General features: G+C 36.0%; 1 protein-coding gene across 7 annotated transcripts in view; it reads left to right on the forward strand.

Annotated features, from left to right (window-relative positions):
• The window catches only part of GALNT3 (polypeptide N-acetylgalactosaminyltransferase 3), a 113,293-nt gene that overhangs the window by 78,119 nt on the left and 17,103 nt on the right, over window positions 1–18,071 (forward strand). For all 7 annotated transcript variants that reach the window (XM_058300713.2, XM_058300716.2, XM_058300717.2 and 4 more), the window contains 2 exons: window positions 11,131–11,754; window positions 16,081–16,253. In XM_058300713.2, coding sequence (XP_058156696.1) covers window positions 11,240–11,754; window positions 16,081–16,253 — 688 coding nt within the window. In that variant the 5' untranslated portion in view covers window positions 11,131–11,239. The remainder of the gene's footprint in view (window positions 1–11,130; window positions 11,755–16,080; window positions 16,254–18,071) is intronic.

Consider the following 18,071-nt stretch of genomic DNA (forward strand, 5'->3'; position numbering starts at 1 on the left):
ATTGACTTGTAATTTTCTTTTCTTGTAGTATCTTTATCTGACTTTGGGAAAAGGGTGATGATGGCCCTATAGAATGACTTAGAGATTGTTTACTCTTTTTTAATTTTTCAAAGTGTTTGAGCAGGATTGGTGTTAATTCTTCTTGGAATGTTTGGTAAAATTCCCCTCTGAAGCCATCAGGTCCTGGGGTTTTCATTTTTGGAAGTATTTTATTTACTGATCAATCTCAGATAGAGTCCCTATTCTTAGATAGTATTACTTTTTCTTATTTAATTCTTTATTTGACTAAACCATGTCTTCCAGTTGCTACTTGAGAAGTAGTGCATGAAATTAAGAAATTTCTGTTATTACATGTCTGAAAATCGTTATTCTATCTTTACATTTTATTTCCTTTCTTATTATATTATTATTTTTTGTATTTATTCACATGTTAAAATTTTTAAAAAGTAATATGGTAAATCATATTTACCTTTCACCATTGCTTCTGACACCAATTTCTTCTGTGGAGGAATCCACTGCTACCATTTACTTAAGTAAAAGAAATATGTATATATTTTCCCAGTTTTTAAAATGCAAGTAAATCTTGGTCTTTTTTTTCATTAACTACATTTTGGAATTCATTTCATTTCAGCATCTCAAGTAGCTTCTTTGTTTTTTATTCTGCATTACATGATGGTATCATAATCTATTTAACTAGTTCCCTAGTGCTAGAGCAGTATGTTGATTTAAACCCTTAATATTAAAACAATATTTTATGTTGTTTCACTTGTGTACTAATAGATAGGTGGAATTAATTCCTGAAAGTTGTTATCACATCTGACTGATCTGTTGAAAGAGAATATAATAGTGTGAGACCTTTCAAGTTTGATGATTCTAAGTCAAATGGGATAAAGGTGAAAGTGGAGAAAACTTGGCAATAAATACCTGAGGGCAGAGCAAGTAAAACTGGGTCCATTTTCAGACAAGTAGTAATGCAAACAGAATTTCTAATGCAAATTATTTATTGTTTTCCTTGTTTTATTTGGGTTCTTTGTTATGATAGCCTTTGTTTTTTCAGGTAGACCCATTTTTTGAACTGGGTATGGCTTATTTCCATTGTTACTTTAGCCTCCCTCTTATATACTTTCCCATCTGTTATCACCCTCTTTAGTATTCACTGGCCTACTGCCCCATCCTTTTAGTTCCAGAACAGAGAGAGCAATCCTTTGGCTTGTCCTTCTCAACAAATCTAAACCTGTCCTTAATGCCAATCAAAACTTAGCCAACTCCCCAGCCTCCACATTGGTTTGTTTGCTGACTTCAGCTACCTCTGACTCCTAAATCTCTTTCCAAAACTCCACATCCTTTCTACTCATCTATATGGATTATTTTTAATAGTATTCTCACTGCTTCCAGCTTCCTATCTGGTTTCCTCACTCCCCCCCAAAATCCATATTCGGCACAACTTCAAGAATAATCTTTCCAAATTTTAGTTCTGATAGGTCATCATCTGCTTAAAATTCTTCAGGGCCTCTCCCCTTTGCCTAAACAATTTAGTATAAATCTCACAGAATTAAGGTACCCTTCCCTTTCCTATGTGTAGTTTAGCTTTCAACATATGCTGCAAAGCCTCACTGTAAAGTAATTGTCTAAGTATGGAACTGAGGAAGATTGCCCTAGTTTAGGGCAGCTGTTCAAAGAATTAAAGTTTAGGCTGACACTGGTTTATTTCCAGCTGAAACTTGAATATTAAAGGGAGCTTTTCATACCTTAATCCAAAGGAGTGGGTAATGCAGGGATTTTTTTTTTTTTTAATTTGGGGAGGTGACAGGTAATAGAGACAGTGCAAGTAGGGGAGATTTTTAAATGTTGAGATTGAAGTCCCTGTAGATTTCCAGATCAGGATTTGTCAAACTACATCCCTTGGGTCAAATTTGGTCTACTACTTCCTTTTTTAAATAAAGTTTTATTGGAACAAAGCTATGCCCATCCATTTCTGTATTGTCTGTGGCTTTGTGTTTGTCCTATATCAGAGTTGCATAGTTGCAATAGAAACTACGTGAGCCACAAACCTAAAAATCTGTACCATCTGACCCTTTATAGAAAGTTTGCTGACACTTTTTCTAGAGAGTAATGGAAGTTGAGAGCTGGAGGAGGAGTATTAATACTGCTAAATGAGTTACGAATACAGCAGTAGAAACTTAAATGCAAAATATTAGGAATTGAGAAACAATCTTAGCTCCCTCTCCTCTTCTCCCCTCCACTCATTCCACAATATTCTGTGGTCTAAAGGGAGAATGAATAAAATTGCAACAGAAATTTTGAGACTTTGGAATCCTTCAATGAAGAAATGTTTGACTGCACTTATTGTGTGCAACTTGCATGCCCACCCTCCAGCTGTATTCCATGAGAAGTTTCATAAGACACTCCTTTCACTAAGGAATTAAAAATACTTCAGTGAGTGGGAGCGGGTGTCGCTCAGTGGTTGAGCACCTGCTTCCAGTGTCTGAGGTCCTGGGTTCAATCCCTGGTACCTCCTAAAAATATGTATATATACTTTAGTGAGGGGATGCCCTGCATCCTTGAGAATACCTTTAGTTGTTCTCCTTTGTAGACTTTTAAGATTGGCATCCTGATTTTAATGATAAATCCAATTATTCTCCAAGGGTCATGGTTTATAGGGATGCTGTATGGAGCCTCTGGCCAGCCCCAATAGGAGAGTCACAACATAGACCTCTATTTTGAAGGATATCTGTGCCTTCTTCGGCAGATAACTGTTCTCTCTTTGATCAGTGCTAGGTTCCTTCAGGGCACAGCTTTTTCCAGAGAGTTGGCACCCCCCCCTTCTCCTACCTCCTGCACATTTTCCATCTTGTCACATATGTGGAAGCCATGGACAGCAGCATGGACCTTCACACTAGCTGAGGTCACTGCTCCCCATAGTCTCCTGAGCCCCACACGCATGCAAACTAAGAGCCCCACAGAACTGGCAGCCAGCCCAGAGCCTTCTTGGCCTGAACCACACATGAAAGTGGAGTAGACTTGCAGAGAACTGCCTCTCCAGCGCCAGGTTCCATCAGCACCTAGTACCTAGCAACTCAATACCTCCCTGTGAACAACCGCTCCAGCAAGTGAGCACCCAGTGATCTCCACCACCCAGGAGCCAGGTTATGCCCTGTCCAGCAAGATCTGGATCTCAGCCCTGGTGAGGAGAAAGGAAGGGCTCATTCTTGGGAGCTTAGCTCTAGGAATAGTGGTTGCTTCTTCTATCTGGTGCTGCTGTATTCTTTAGAATTCTCTTTAACACTCACTAGCCAATTGCCTGTTTCTAATTCCCTCTTAATAATTATTTATATTACATTTTCCTTGTTCAAATCAGTATTTGGTTTCTGTCTTCTGACTAATGCAAAATCCAGTAACTGTTTACCAGGTAAATAGTTAAATGGATAAATCTTTTAAAATGCCGTGCCTCTGCTTGGGAGAAATATCAGTTAAGTGAGTAGTCTGTGGAAACACATGAATCGCTCCTCAAAATTCCTCTACTCTTTAGTGTACCATAAATATTTGCTGTGTGTCTTTCACATGCGATGTGAAATTTCTTCACAGATGCAGAATAGCAGGAGCACATAAGTGAGCCCCTTAGTTTGTGATCCCCTGATGTAATGCAGCTCCATAACTACTTGTTTGCTCCAGACTGTAATAGAGTTGGCCAGCCCACAAATCAAGATCCTGTCTACAGCCTTTCATACATCAAAGATAATGTTGGCAGATGTTTATCTGACCGGCTGTAAGGGAGAAGTTGTATGTCTGAGCACTGCAGACGTCTCCTTGTTGAAACCTGTGACGCGCAGTTGGTGTTGGTCAAATCTGTCAGTCTTGGCTGTTTGTCTCATTTTGTTCAAAGGCCATTCTGCTTTATGACAGTTGGCATGAGTTAGTTTTCCACCAGTGGTATTTTCTAGCTGCCTAGAGCAACTTTACCTTGCCTTTAGCTTGGCTCTTTGAGGTATGTCTGCTACTGTCTCCTCTGCACATGATTGATGCAATGCAGTTTGCTTTGCATATATGTTTGCATATCTTTGTCATGCATCCTCAAATCGCTTCCTGCACAGAGGAATTGCTGGCATGGAAATGAACATGGACTTAAACATAATCAGAACTAACAAACTATAGCAGCAAATTACCGTGAAATTAGATTCCTTCAAAAAATGTAAACAGAAATTACTTCCCACCACTCCTCCAGTCTCTTAACACTTTCATCAGCAGATGAGGGCCACTTAAAAATTTTCTGCCAAAGTCCTTAAGGGTTTGTTTCCAGGGCAAGGTTTTAAAAATTCAATTAAGAAGTCCAGATGATAGTCCATGGAAAAGATCCAATGAATATTAATTCACAATAGTGTACTCTTCTTAATTTACAACATGTACTAGGATTTGGGGATGTAATTGTGTACTTCCTTGCTTAGTGTAGTTACATTTAACTCACTTACAAATAAGTCTCAGATACCAATTAGGCTTTGTGCCAGTTAAATTCAGCTGACACCAGACCTTAAATCTATGTAATGTAGAGAGGTTCATTGTTGCAAATATAGAAACAGGAAATGGAAGAACCACCCTGCTTTTATTAAATGCTACTTTCACTTGCAGTTACAAAGTTCTTTTTTTCAGTACTTTAGAAAATTGCTTCAGTTGAATATGTAAGTTAAACAAACAGCTAACATTTCTGCAGAGGCACTTTTCCACCTGGATGGGGCAACCATGATAATAGCATCTTTAATTTCTCAGTCTTTTCAGGGAACTTCGGGTCATTCTTGATTTGTATTTTTATTTATCTCTCTGGGTTCATGTAACTTCTGCTCAATTGATAGCAAGAATCTATTTGGAAAAATCCACCTTTTAGGTGTTAGCAATTAATAATGTGGTTGGTTCTTAGATAACACAGCCCTTTCCTTATCAGGAATTCATTTTGATTTGCCTGAAGTCTTCTCATCTAGAACAGTTGTTATTAATGCTGGCTGCCCATTAGCATTATCTGGAGGGCTTAAAACAGCAGAAACAAAAACAGTGCTTGGGCCTCGACCCCTAGACCAATTTAATTTCTCTCTCTAGAGGTGGGAGTTTAAGGCACTATGTTTTTTAAGAGTACTCCGCTAATGTGTATCTGAACTTGAGGACCACTGATGGAGATGCTTAATTCCAGGTGTCACTTAGCAGTTATGGAAGACTGATATCACACATTAGCTTAAAAGGACAGAAAAGTCTTATGAAACACCCTGGGCATATAATGTTGGGATCTTCAAGTGAACAGAAGACTTCTCTCTTTAGAAGTAGTCTAGGAAGAGCAAGCATCATCTTCCTGCCTCTAGACTCTGCCACTAAAAGTTCTAAATCTGTTATTCTATCGTTAGGATCCACAATATCATCTTCAATCTTTTTATTTCCAAGGAAAATGTTATGTAAACAGTTTTAAAAACACAACTCATTTGTCTACAGAATTCCCTGAAGTGATGTGAGGCTCTTTGTAGTTTTTTGTTTCCTAATCCTACTGGATCTGTATATTCATTTCTTCACTGTAGAAATTTAATGGATTTGATTATGAGGTCTCTATCCTGGAGGCATCATGTTATATACCTTCCTACAAGTCAAAAAAAAAAAAAAAATCCTAATTCCACAACACTTCTGGCCCCAACAGTTTTGAAGAAGGAATTGGGACCCAGAGACAACCCAGGCTGTTTTTCTGATCCCCTTACATTTAGGGTATGAATTTTTGACTCTTAAAGACCTTATTTCAGATACTTTCAGTTAAAAGCACAGAATTTTTATATCAGACGTGAATCTGCCCCTAAGATGAAGGACTGTAGACAAGCCACTTAATCAATTTAACTGTCAATGTCTTTGTCAGTAAAATGGAAAGAATATAGTACTTCTCAAGGTTTTTGGAATGCTAAGTAAGAATTTGTGTTATAGTACCAGGGACCTAATCAACATTTAACAAAAAAGTTAACTATTTTCTTTATTGTTATTTCAAACAATAAATGAAATCTTGGACCTCTCTCTCCCAATTTTCAAGTCAATAAACATTTATTAGGGTCCCATTATGTCACCATAATTGTGGTGTTAGAAAACTAATCATGAATAAAGGAGATGTTATGCATGGCCTTCATGAGGTTCCCTGATTGGAGGCATCCTAAAGTAAACCTATGTATTGAGTGACCCCTTAGATAAATACACACAATGATAAGATTACTGCCCTATTGATGAAGAACCCTCTTATATATAACTTATTCCTGCAAAACAAAACAAAACAAAACAAAAAAACCCCACTCTTGCCCCTGCTTCATTATTGTATCCTTCTTTCCCATTCCCACCCTGCCTAAAAATATTTTTTATGACAAATATTTTGAGAAGATCCCCAGTAATGCAGAAGAATCCTGTTGCATCATCTCCCTCCTACTCTGGACTTACTCTGGGTACTTTCTTGTTCTATGTTCTGTTAAAATATCTTAAGGAGACTTAGGTATTATTAATAGCTTAATCCTTCTCAAATACCTAATCTTGCATATGCCTGGCTCTTGAAGAATCTAGTATTACTAGATAGCATTGAAGAGGGGGAATTATTTGGTGACTCTCTCAAGGGCAGAAGGGAGAGTGAACACAGGTGGATTTAGAGCTATTTATTGTTACACTGTGGCAAGCGTCTTAATTCATAGGTTGGTGACCACTGTCCTCTGAGACCCCAGCATGTTGCTCATTATCATGTTCTGGAATCTCTTAGATCAGGTGGTTGTTTCATTGGTCTGAAATTGCCCTGGATCCTAAACTCTTGGATCTTGGGGGTCTGACTACAGCCCTACCAAATGTCACTACTGGTTTTGCACTAAAGCCACCGGGTCAAGTTCAGTGAGTCTTATTACTTCTAAAGCCAGCCAACTGTCAAGGATAAAATTCCGATTGTAAAGCCTGCTTCAGAGAAAATAGAAGCTACCATGTGCAAACTTGTCCATGGCAGCTCAGGACTCTCAGAGATCAGGGCAGAAACTGCCCATCCCTTAAGAACCAAGTGAAGACATGGCACAGCATCATTTCTACTGAGCTTTATTGGTCAGTGCAGTCATAGGCTGGCCAAGTTTCAAGGGGAGGGAAAATAGATGCCCCCACTCCTCAGCAGGGAAGAGAATTTGTGGCCATGTTTAGTCTATCACAATATATAAATATGTTCATATAATTTAAGAAAATGTTCTCCTTTAACCCTGTGTCTTTCTACAGCCCTCACTTTCTCCATTATATATAGCCAAGCTTCTTAAAAGATTAGTCTGTGTAGCATTTCCAAAATTTTTCTCCACTTTGAAGATATCAATGGATTATATATACACATATCACGTGCGCATACACAAAGATGTGGACACATGTTTCTGTGGTAAAATAATTTTGGTAATCATGGGTTATTTGATGCTCATCAAGATTGAAAATGGTTGTTAACAAGAGGTCCTGCAGTAAAGAAACCTGGTTAACTTTGTTTATTCTACCATTTCCATAATTTATTTGACAGTAGAAAATGGTTGGGGAAACCCTTGGTCTCCAGTAACATCTCCCTTTTCTTACCTCTGATTTACTTCTCAATCCATAATAATCTGACTTTCACCCATATTTTATCAACAGCATTGCTCTTATAAAAGTCATCAAGAAACTTCTAACTACAGTCCAGGGGACCCTGTTCTCTTCTGAACCTGACATGGATACTTTTCTTTGACTCTCTTTTCCTTTCTTTCTCCTTTGTCATGTTTTCTTATTCCCCTGGTCTTTCCAGTCTCTCCTTTCCCCTCCTACCCCTTAAATGTAGGTATTTCTCTGGCCTCTTCAAATTATACCCTGTGTAGGAAATCTTCTGTACCCCAAAACTGCTCCCAAGTTTCATCTCTAGCAGAGAACTTTTCTGAGTTTCAGTTCCATTATCTTTTTGCCCATTGGAATTTGTCTTTGAAGTCCCACCAGCATCTCAAATTTGTTTTGTCCAAAATTAACCAAATGATCTCCCCAATTTCTGTCCCAAATCTGTGCTTTTCCTGTGTTCCCTGCCTTTATTAATGTCATCACTTTACCTTTCCATTTCAAATTCCTCCCTTTTTCTCATAAAGCCCCACCCCATTGTTTGATTTCACTTTCTGGACTCTTTTGAATCAGTCTTCTCCATCCTTCCAGCTCCCCTCGTTTCTTTAGTAACCATCATCTTTACTGGTGTGGAGGAACCTGTGATCTTTCTAAAGTACAAATTTGATTATGAGCCTTTCTTCTTTAGAATCATTCATTTCTTTCCATTTCGTGCATTTAGGATAAAATTAATAAATTCTCAAATCCCTGGAAGATGTATAGGGTCTGTTGTGAACTGGGCTTCAACTGACCTTCTAGCCTACTCTCCTGCCATTCCACACCTATGCTTTCTACTTCTGCCATATTCTGCTTTATACCTTGGCCTGTGCCATTCTCTCTTTTGTCTCCCTCTTGTCCACTTGCCTAAAAATTACTTATCTTTAAATTACCTGGGAAATTTTCCCTGATTTTTCTTCTTACCGTCCATATTGTTTTCATAATCTCCTGCAATAGTACGTACCACACTGCTTTGTGGTTTCCTGTTGACTTGTCTGATCTCATACTTGTCTCTGCTCCTTGAAAGTAAGGGTTGTCTTTCATTTTTGTAGCTGCTGCCCAGTGCAAGACATGAAATGCAAAAAACTACACAAAATTTTGTGGTTCTGCAGTGCTTCATAGTAAGCCATCAGACAAAGAAAAAAATGTTAATAGATCATTTTAATCTTTACATGTAATTCATAAAGCAACAAAAGGTCAGAAATCCTGGAAACTGTCACTTTCGTAGGTAGTATATATCATGATTGAGGTATCTTTTGGAGCCAAAGTGTTCGTTTCATACTGAAAAGAAAATGGAGCATCCAATTAGAAATAGAATAGAGGACTAAATATTAGAGTTCTGCTTTTATTTGTTCATGTAGCTTAGAATTTTAAGCAGGGTGATGACCTAATCAGAACTGAGATTTGGAATTATTATTCTTAAAACTGTGCAGAATATGGATTTTTTTGGGGGAAGTGAGGAAACCAGATGGAGGCTGGAGACAATTAGGAGACTATTAAAAGTAATCTAGAGAGATGAGTAGAATGGGCGTGGTAGAGGTAGCTGAATTCAGCAAATAAGTCAATGTGGAGGCTAGGGAGTACAGGGCATGACTGGCCTTTTGGGTTTCACTGTCAGAAATGTGCCATGAACTCAGGCACTGGTCTTGGAACCCATGATCAGACACTGGTTATCAGAGGACACATCATAACATAGGATTTCTAATAACTACTTTACCTGAAACAACCCTTTTCAAGAAGGTGCCACCAAGCAGTAGGTCACCTTGTGCACTGTGGTCACAAAATAGTAGGCAGACTTGAGGTTGTGGCAGGTGTGTTCCTTCAGCATGACAGCCTCATATTTCTGCTGATGAGCATGTAGGATTATTATATCACTGGTCCTCAAACACATTAACATCCATCACTGGGGGCATGGGCAAAGCTGAGGATCTCATCCTGTAAATCATGCTGCTACAGCCTCTGGTCAGTCCTTGGGGGAGGGTCAAAGTATCAAAATTAATTTTTGCTTCTATAAATGACATTTTCCTTTTAGGCTTTTTTTCCCCTCCCCTTTATCCTGCAAATTACTTGACTGCCTATAAAAGTAGATGATATGTAATTGTGTTCTGAAACTCCTTCATATTATCTTTTTTCAAAAGGCATCATGAAGAAAATCAACCTTCAATGTAATTCAGGCTGTATCAATGTCCTCTTTTTATTTCTTTTGCTCTAGTGACCCAAAATAGGGTTTAGTAAGCTTTTTGCTGTTTTTTTAAAGGAGGTACTGGATATTGAACTTGGGACCTCATACATGGGAAGCAGGCACTCAACCATTTGAACTTTGTCCACTCCATTCTGTTTTTTTTCCTCTTCCTCCTCTCCCCCACCCTGCTGTTTTTGCTGTCTATGTCCATTTGCTGTGTGATCTTCCGTATCAATTTCTCTTTTTGTCTTCTCTCCTCATTTTTCTCCTCTAAGATTCAGCCGGGATTCAATCCTGGGGAACTCTGATGTAGAGAGAGGCTCCCTGTCACTTGCACCACCTCAGTTCCAGGTTTCTGTTGTGCCTGTCCTCGACTGTCCCCTTCATCTCTCTTTTGTTGCGTCATCATCTTGCTGCATGACTCACCTGTGTGGTAACTTGACTTACAGCGCGGGCACACTTTTCTTTTTAACCAGGAAGCTCCAGGGATTGAGCCTAGGCCCTCCCACATGGTAGGCAGAAGCCCAATCACTTTAGCCACATCCACTTCCCTCTGATCTGTTTTTAAGGTCAACGGCAAGCAGTACTTCATCAAACCAAATACTGCTTTTATAGCTCAATGATCTCTATCTTACAGATACTTCAAGTAAAGCTTAATGCCATTTTCTTTTTGCTATCAAATTTTTATTTTTGTGATATGAAAATAGCCATTATATAACACATCAGCCGCTCATGGGTTCCTTGCCTTTATGGGCTCTGTCAGGATTTGCAAATACTATTAGGTAAGGCATAGCTTCAGCTCGGTTTCTGGGAGAATGCCTTGTTTACATGTTGGTGAAGTTTCTTTATAATTCTTAATTGGTTTGTCAGATTAGCTGTTAATAGGTTGAGGGCAAACTACAGATAATGGAGGCGACTATTTTAGATTAATGCAGTACAGTAGTGCTTTCAGTATGCTCTTGGTATCTTATGGATACCCTCTTTCTTTTTAATTGGTTTAATGAAGTCCTTTGGCCCCTTTGCTATCACAATTTAAGGTAACCTTTTTTTCCTGAAAATTCAAAGTATATTTACAAAAAATAATTTTATGCATTTCATATAGCAGATATTAGCCAGAACTAACAAAGCATTTATTTTGTTTTTGTTATTGGGGAGAAACCCCTAATGTTTTACAACCTCAACAGATTGTAGTTAATTATAGCAGTTGTGTTCTTTCAAAAGTGTAATTTCCTTGAGGGCAAGACATCATTGTTTTCTTGTGTATAGCTTCTGTTCAGTTGTTTGTTGAATGAATAGTTATTAATGTAATCTGTCATCTCTGTTTATAGGTATTACCAATTAAAGAAACCTTCTTGCCAGCAAATCTATGGTAAAAAATATAAGCAACAGAGGAAACCGCAACTACTATTTCTCCAGTAACAAATTTTTAATGTCAGAATGGCTCACCTAAGGCGACTAGTAAAATTGCATCTTAAAAGACACTATCATAAAAAGTTCTGGAAACTTGGTGCAGTGATTTTTTTCTTTATAATATTTTTGATTTTAATGCAAAGAGAAGTAAGTCTTCAATATTCCAAAGAGGAATCAAGGATGGAAAGAAACATGAAAAATAAAAACAATATGTTGGATTTAATGCTCGAAGCGGTAAACAATATTAAAGATGCAATGCCAAAAATGCAGATAGGAGCACCTGTCAGGCAAAACATTGATGCTGGTGAGAGACCCTGTTTACAAGGATATTACACAGCAGCAGAACTGAAACCCATTCTTGACCGCCCACCTCAGGATGCCAATGCACCTGGTGCTTCTGGTAGAGCGTTCAATCCAACCAATTTAAGTGCTGAAGAGCAAAAGGAAAAAGAACGCGGGGAAGCAAAACACTGTTTTAATGCTTTCGCCAGTGACAGGATTTCTTTACACCGAGATCTTGGACCAGACACTCGACCTCCTGAGTATGTGGAAGAATATTGATGTTTTACTGAATCACCAGGTTTTTCAGGGGAGAGGCATTAGCTAAGGAAGTTGCTTGTTCTTCAGCCACCCTGTTGAGAAAACTCAGCACATACCTCTTTAATTAATTAATTTTTTGTTTATGACTTTTGAGGCTGTTTATCTATATCTCTTCTTGGTGAGGCAGTGCAGATGTGGGAAATTATTTTCTTTGAAATTAGAAAACTGGATTCTAATCTGACCTCTATATAACCACAAGGAAATAGTTTATTTTTGAATGGTTTAGTTTTATTTTCTATTAAGGAGGAAATATTGGGCAGTTCTGAGAATTGTAGGAGGTGGAGGAGTTGTTGCTGTTTGTATTGCTATAGAATAGAAATGCTAAGGTAAGTGTCAAGATTTTGGAACAATTAGAAAACAATATTTTTTTGGGTTTATCAACTAAGTCACAGACTTTATGGCTACTTTCAGTGCTATAATTATGTTAGAATGCTATGTTTTGCAAACTTACTTTCAGAGGAGAAAACAGCTATAATTACTATTTCAACTATTATTCTTTCTCTAGAGTTTTGTTGAAATTTAAGATCTCATTAGCTATTGGGAGGCCAGCATTCCTTTTTGTTAAGAGTCACTTTGTTTACGTATTTGTTTCAAGTATGCAGTATTTTGATTATTTCTCCACAGATTCTGTTGTGCTCTTTGTTCTTAGTTAACCATTTTGTTATCTGTGAGGTGATGTTCCATTGATCTATTTGAACTGAAATGGCTAAAATGAATTTAACAGTTTCAAATCATCTATGGACTTTTTAGGTTCTATTATAGGGAAATTATAAGCAAACAAAGCCTGCGTATTTTGCTTTCTAGTTATAACAGAATTGCATTTGACAGGGAACCGGAAGAGAGGACTTTTGTAATTCAGGTCTACTGCTTCCCTCAGGTTTTGTTATTGTTGGTTAGATTTATAATCATGAATACCTGCTGCAACAAAATGGGTCCTTCAGTATTGAAGTTTTGTAGGTTAGATGTCTCTTTATTCTAATCTGTGTGATCCAAGGTTAAGTTGCTCATCCTTTTTAGATGAATGAAAAGAAACAAATGAATGTAAAATATTCTAGTTCTTATATCAGGCGACAGTGTAATTCCTCTTTTATGCTAATAGATTAAATGCAGTATTGCACTTTACTAATTTGGGGAGAAGTCTTGATGGAAAGCAATCAATATCACAAATCAAGAAGCATGATTTTTAAAAATTTTTATTTTTTAAAAATATTTTTTATTTTAATTTTAATTGTTTTAGGAGGTTCTGGTGATTGAACCTAGGACCTCATATGTGTAAAGCAGGCCCTCAACCACTGAGCTACACTGACTCCCCAAGAATCATGATTTTTATTCTTTGGCATGACAGTATCAGATCAAGATGGACTTCTTTTCCCATATAGCACTGAGAAGCTACAATAATTTTCAATAATATTAATTGTTAACTAACTGAAAAACAACTAAGCACATTAAGAACATTTTTTTGGATAGAACTGTGTGACTTAGAACTTTGTAGAGTTAAAGATTTAATAGGTTTTGTTTTTTACATTGAATTTAACCAATATCTGCAAATAATAAGTTTTCTGAAGAATTTATCTTTTCTATGCCTGCTAGAAATATAGATCTAGTTTCTCCAAAAGCCAGATGGTAATGAGACTGATCATTTAAACTTGTTTCTGTATGCCAATGTGTTCAAAAGGTTTAATGAGAAATATGATAATACTTCATAAAGTTATTTAATTGCACTATTTTTAAAAAACATGTGAAACAATTTTAAAGCGTAAGTTTAACATGTTAATTGTCTCAAAACAAATGGGGTTTACCAAATAATATGTGGAATTTTATTAACTTTTGCATTAATGATATTTGTGACACTTTTATCTGATAATAGTAGTTATCAGTTAAGCAAATAAACCCTACCTTAAATTGAGGGAAAGCCTGGTAAGATAAGGGTGATAACACTGTATTAGTGTGAAGTTTTGTACTTTAAATCTTCAAAACTTTTTTGTACTTCTTGTTTAATATTGTAATTAATTGCACAGCAAATAAATGTAGCCAAAAAAATATTTTTTTAATCCCCAAATTCCACTCCATGCCCAAAATGCTTACATTGTGAAACAACAAATTATAAGGTTCCTTTATTTTTTCCTTAAAAAAATTATTGTGCTTTTTCATAGTTTTTACTTGTAATTATGTTGGTTTATAAACCTTTATGTCTAAAAAATGCAAGCGTATATTTAGTTATTTGTTCCTTTGTAATTACGAGTCAAGTGTATATATAAATAGTTTGTGTTTGGACTTTATTTTTAATTGGTAGTTTATCCTAAATTCAATTTAATATAAATAATTTGCTTTACTCTACTAGTGAGGAAGAATGTGATTTGCTTCTGACCATGTATTTATATCACACTTTGAAATCATGACGACACTAGCGAGCAAACATGCTTTCATTTACAATCACCCTCTCCTTTGCTACTCAAGGCTGTTCACACCTTCCAATACCCATACAGCAATAATTATCTCTTTTTTAAAAATTTTGTAACAAGTCAGTTTTATTGATACATATTAATAAAGCATACAGTTCATCCAAAATACCACAGTCAATGATATTTGTTATAATCACATAGTTGTGCATTCATCACTTCAATCATAATTAGAGCATTTTCATTATTTCAGTAATAATAAAAAACAAGAAAATTCTTCACCTCTCAATCTCTCTATTCTATTTTTATCACTCCAAATATTCCACACTAAAGACCTTCTAGAAAGGATCTGAAACCCATTCCTATGAGATATTGTCATAAAAGTAATTAGAGAGTTTGTAGTCTATCTTTTTTAGGGTGGCTTTCCCTGGCCCTTATTCTCACATGGGGTGAGATGGTTTCCCCACTAGCCCTGGTTCTGCAACTGAAGTGTGCTGGGTGCTTAGCTCCGTGAGTGAATGATTCACTTCCTTATCTTTGGGTTTGAGCAGCACTGTTTGATCATTCACACACACTCTATTTATAGTGCCTGTTGACTGTGTGGGAGGATTTCATAGTCCGTTATCTAAACGTGTACAACCGTTAATGGCTTTCAAGTGAACTTGAAGACAGAGTTGCTTCCTTTGTTTATCATTTCCATTGAACACATGTATTTTATTTGACCCACGTTCCCTCTGTGTGACTTGAGTGTTCTAGATGTTATAGCATTTGTTCCTCACAACAATTGAGGGGGTTAGGAGCTGTGGTCATCTCTGGTCTCAAAGACCCATCCATATCCTAATGGTTAAGATGAAGGTTATTTTCATTGAGGAAGACATTTTTATACAAATGAGTTGAAGATCAAGATGTGTATAAAGTTTTTAGCTAACAGATAATAATTGTAGTCAGTCAAGAACTACTTAGGATCTCTCCCTGTGCCCATCAACATTTCACATACTGACAGTAGCTTACAATTTTGGTTATTTTGCATCGTCAGCAGACAGGAACAGAGAATTTAACTTGTTTTAGTTTATTGCTTTTTCATTCTATGACTTTCAAAATGCTTATTTGTGAAAGTTGACATGGATTTAGATATTTTATTTAAATTGCTAAATATGTTTTTTTAAAGGAGAATTTTAAATGCAAGGTCATATATAATTAAACAGTATATTGTATTATTTTGGCAAAAATCTTTAATAGAGCACTGGGCAAATGGTAAGTACTTATTAAGTATTTGCTGAATGAATGAAAATCTTAAGAAAATAAATTTTATGGTAAACTGTTTTTTCTCCTTTTGTTTTATGTATAGATTAAATAGGTTAAATAAACCTGGAAAACATTACATATACTTAAGAAAATATATAATTTATAATCTGTACAAAGATGAATATTAATTTAATAAATTTGCAAAACTTTTAAGGCTGGAATAAGAAAAATGGACGATTTCTGCAGGGAGAAAAACTTGTTTTTTTAGTTTGGGAAATTATAAGTATTTGTCATTTTTATATGTCTCACTTATAGGATATTTTTATTTATTTAAAGTGTTATTTATATTTAAAATTATATTATTGAGAACACTTACACAATAGCATTTTATAATGACATGTCACTCATATAAATGGACATGATTTTTGCATGAGTGGTCTGCTTTTAAAATATTGACTTTAATCTATTTACATTTATATCATGCTAAGATCTCTCACATACAAAGGAATTATCCACTATCATCCCCAAGGCGATAAAAGTTAAATAATGATAATTTTACTAATGGTATAGCTGAGAAAATAATAAAATTCATAATTGTTCCTCTAATTCTTTGACTTCCTCTAGATGTATTGAACAAAAATTTAAGCGCTGCCCTTCCCTGCCTACCACCAGTGTCATAATAGTGTTTCATAATGAAGCATGGTCTACGCTGCTTAGAACTGTCCACAGTGTGCTCTATTCTTCACCGGCCATACTGCTGAAGGAAATCATTTTAGTGGATGATGCTAGTGTAGATGGTAAGAAGCACATGCAACTTAGATTGTTTCCTGAGTAAATCCGTGTGGTGTTTTCCAAAGTCTGTTTGGTTCAATTGCTCTCTGCATGCCATCTCAGAGACTGTATGTAACAGCTTCGCTGGTTGCTATGGTTGGTGTTTCAGGCATGTCCATATTCAAATATTTTGGGGGTACAAAATGTATATAAAGCTATTATTCATAACTTTATGATTCTCAGTGTGAGACTTCTGTTGTACAGCAGATTATTTAAGAGCACAGGTTTGAGCCTTGACCCAGGCTATCATGGTTTGCATCCCAGTTCTTGTCCCAACTAGCTGTATAACTTGGGAAAGGTACTTAACCTCTCTGTCTCAGTTTCTTTATCTGTAAAATAGGGATAAAGCTACATCTCATCAAATCTATTAAAAGATATATCATTAGTTTAGAAACCACTAGAAAGAAAAAGAAAATGACAGCCAACTGAACAATTGAGTATAAGGATTCAGTTGCACATCTTAGATTTGAGGAAATACAAAAATAGTACATAAATCCTAGAGTTATTCAGAAGATTAAATGAATTAATGTAAATGATATAAATGAGTACTTTAAATCTCTAAAGAGTCACCTCACCATATTCCATTTTATTTTGGTTCTTTTGAATATTCCAATATTGTATGCCATTAGTCAAATTATTTTATGCATTTCCATTTTATAGGTTGTATCCATATTTCAAAAAACAATAAGTGAATAAATCATATTACTATTAATATGGTTAATTTCATCATCTCTACATACAATTATAAACACTCTCATGGTTCTAAATTAAAACATCCTGAGAGAATTGAGGTTATAGTCTTAAGTTAAATGAACATCTAGGTTGAATAAGTTTGCTTATCACTAGAGGTTTTTGACCTGGATGTGAAATGTCTCGTCCAAATGGGGAGGCTTTACTGTAGAAGCTACCTGGGTTCCAGGCACACACTACAGATCTCAGATTTGACTCTTACCCAGGTTACTTCACCACATCATTGTAACAACTGATTTATTTACTGCTTGACTCTGCTATGGATTTTTTCATCTCTCTCTATTTGGACCACAGTTCATGGAGTTTTAAGTGACATCTGAGTAAATTCTCCATGCCTTTTATGTGCTTAAAAAAAACCCACAACTTTTCTTAAAAATCTCTTCCTCTTTGATTTCTTGAAACTTTTCTCTCATGGCATGGTAAGGCTACTTCTAATAAGCCTTCAGTTGAAGGTAACTTCTATTATTTAGTTATACAAATGAAATTATAAGATTCCAGAAACTCAGAATGAAAAGTAATATCCATCCATAATCTTCCTGTTTCAATTTTAACATTTCTATTTTCTCTCCTAATCACTGTCTAAATAAATATGTAATGTTTGTTTAAGTATATCCATGTCAGAAATCCAGCTTTGAAATCTTGTCCTTTTCACATATAGCATTGTTATTAGGTCATTTCTTTTACCTTCGTATCTTCATCTTCATTTGTAATGACAGTGATGGACTAGATGCATTTTACTTAACCATTCACTTTGTCCCACCTCACAGTCTCTTTTTTTTTTTTTTTAAGTGTTTAAGTTGGCAGTGTTTCTGTATGTGATACTGCAGTGCATATCCTTGTGCTTATGTTATTTTCTTACTTATACCTTTGGATACTTGGGTAGTAGGACCTTTTGGAAAGGGTTTGAATATTTTCATAATAATTCTTTGTGATAATCAGCAATGGAACTGGAACAGTTTTCATGGTGAGAACTCTCTTTGCATGGGAGCATAATTTGTCTTATTGGATCAGTCAAAGAGTGATCTAATGAGTTC

The sequence above is a fragment of the Dasypus novemcinctus genome, chromosome 7 (assembly GCF_030445035.2).
Source record: "Dasypus novemcinctus isolate mDasNov1 chromosome 7, mDasNov1.1.hap2, whole genome shotgun sequence".
Lineage (NCBI taxonomy): Eukaryota > Metazoa > Chordata > Mammalia > Cingulata > Dasypodidae > Dasypus > Dasypus novemcinctus.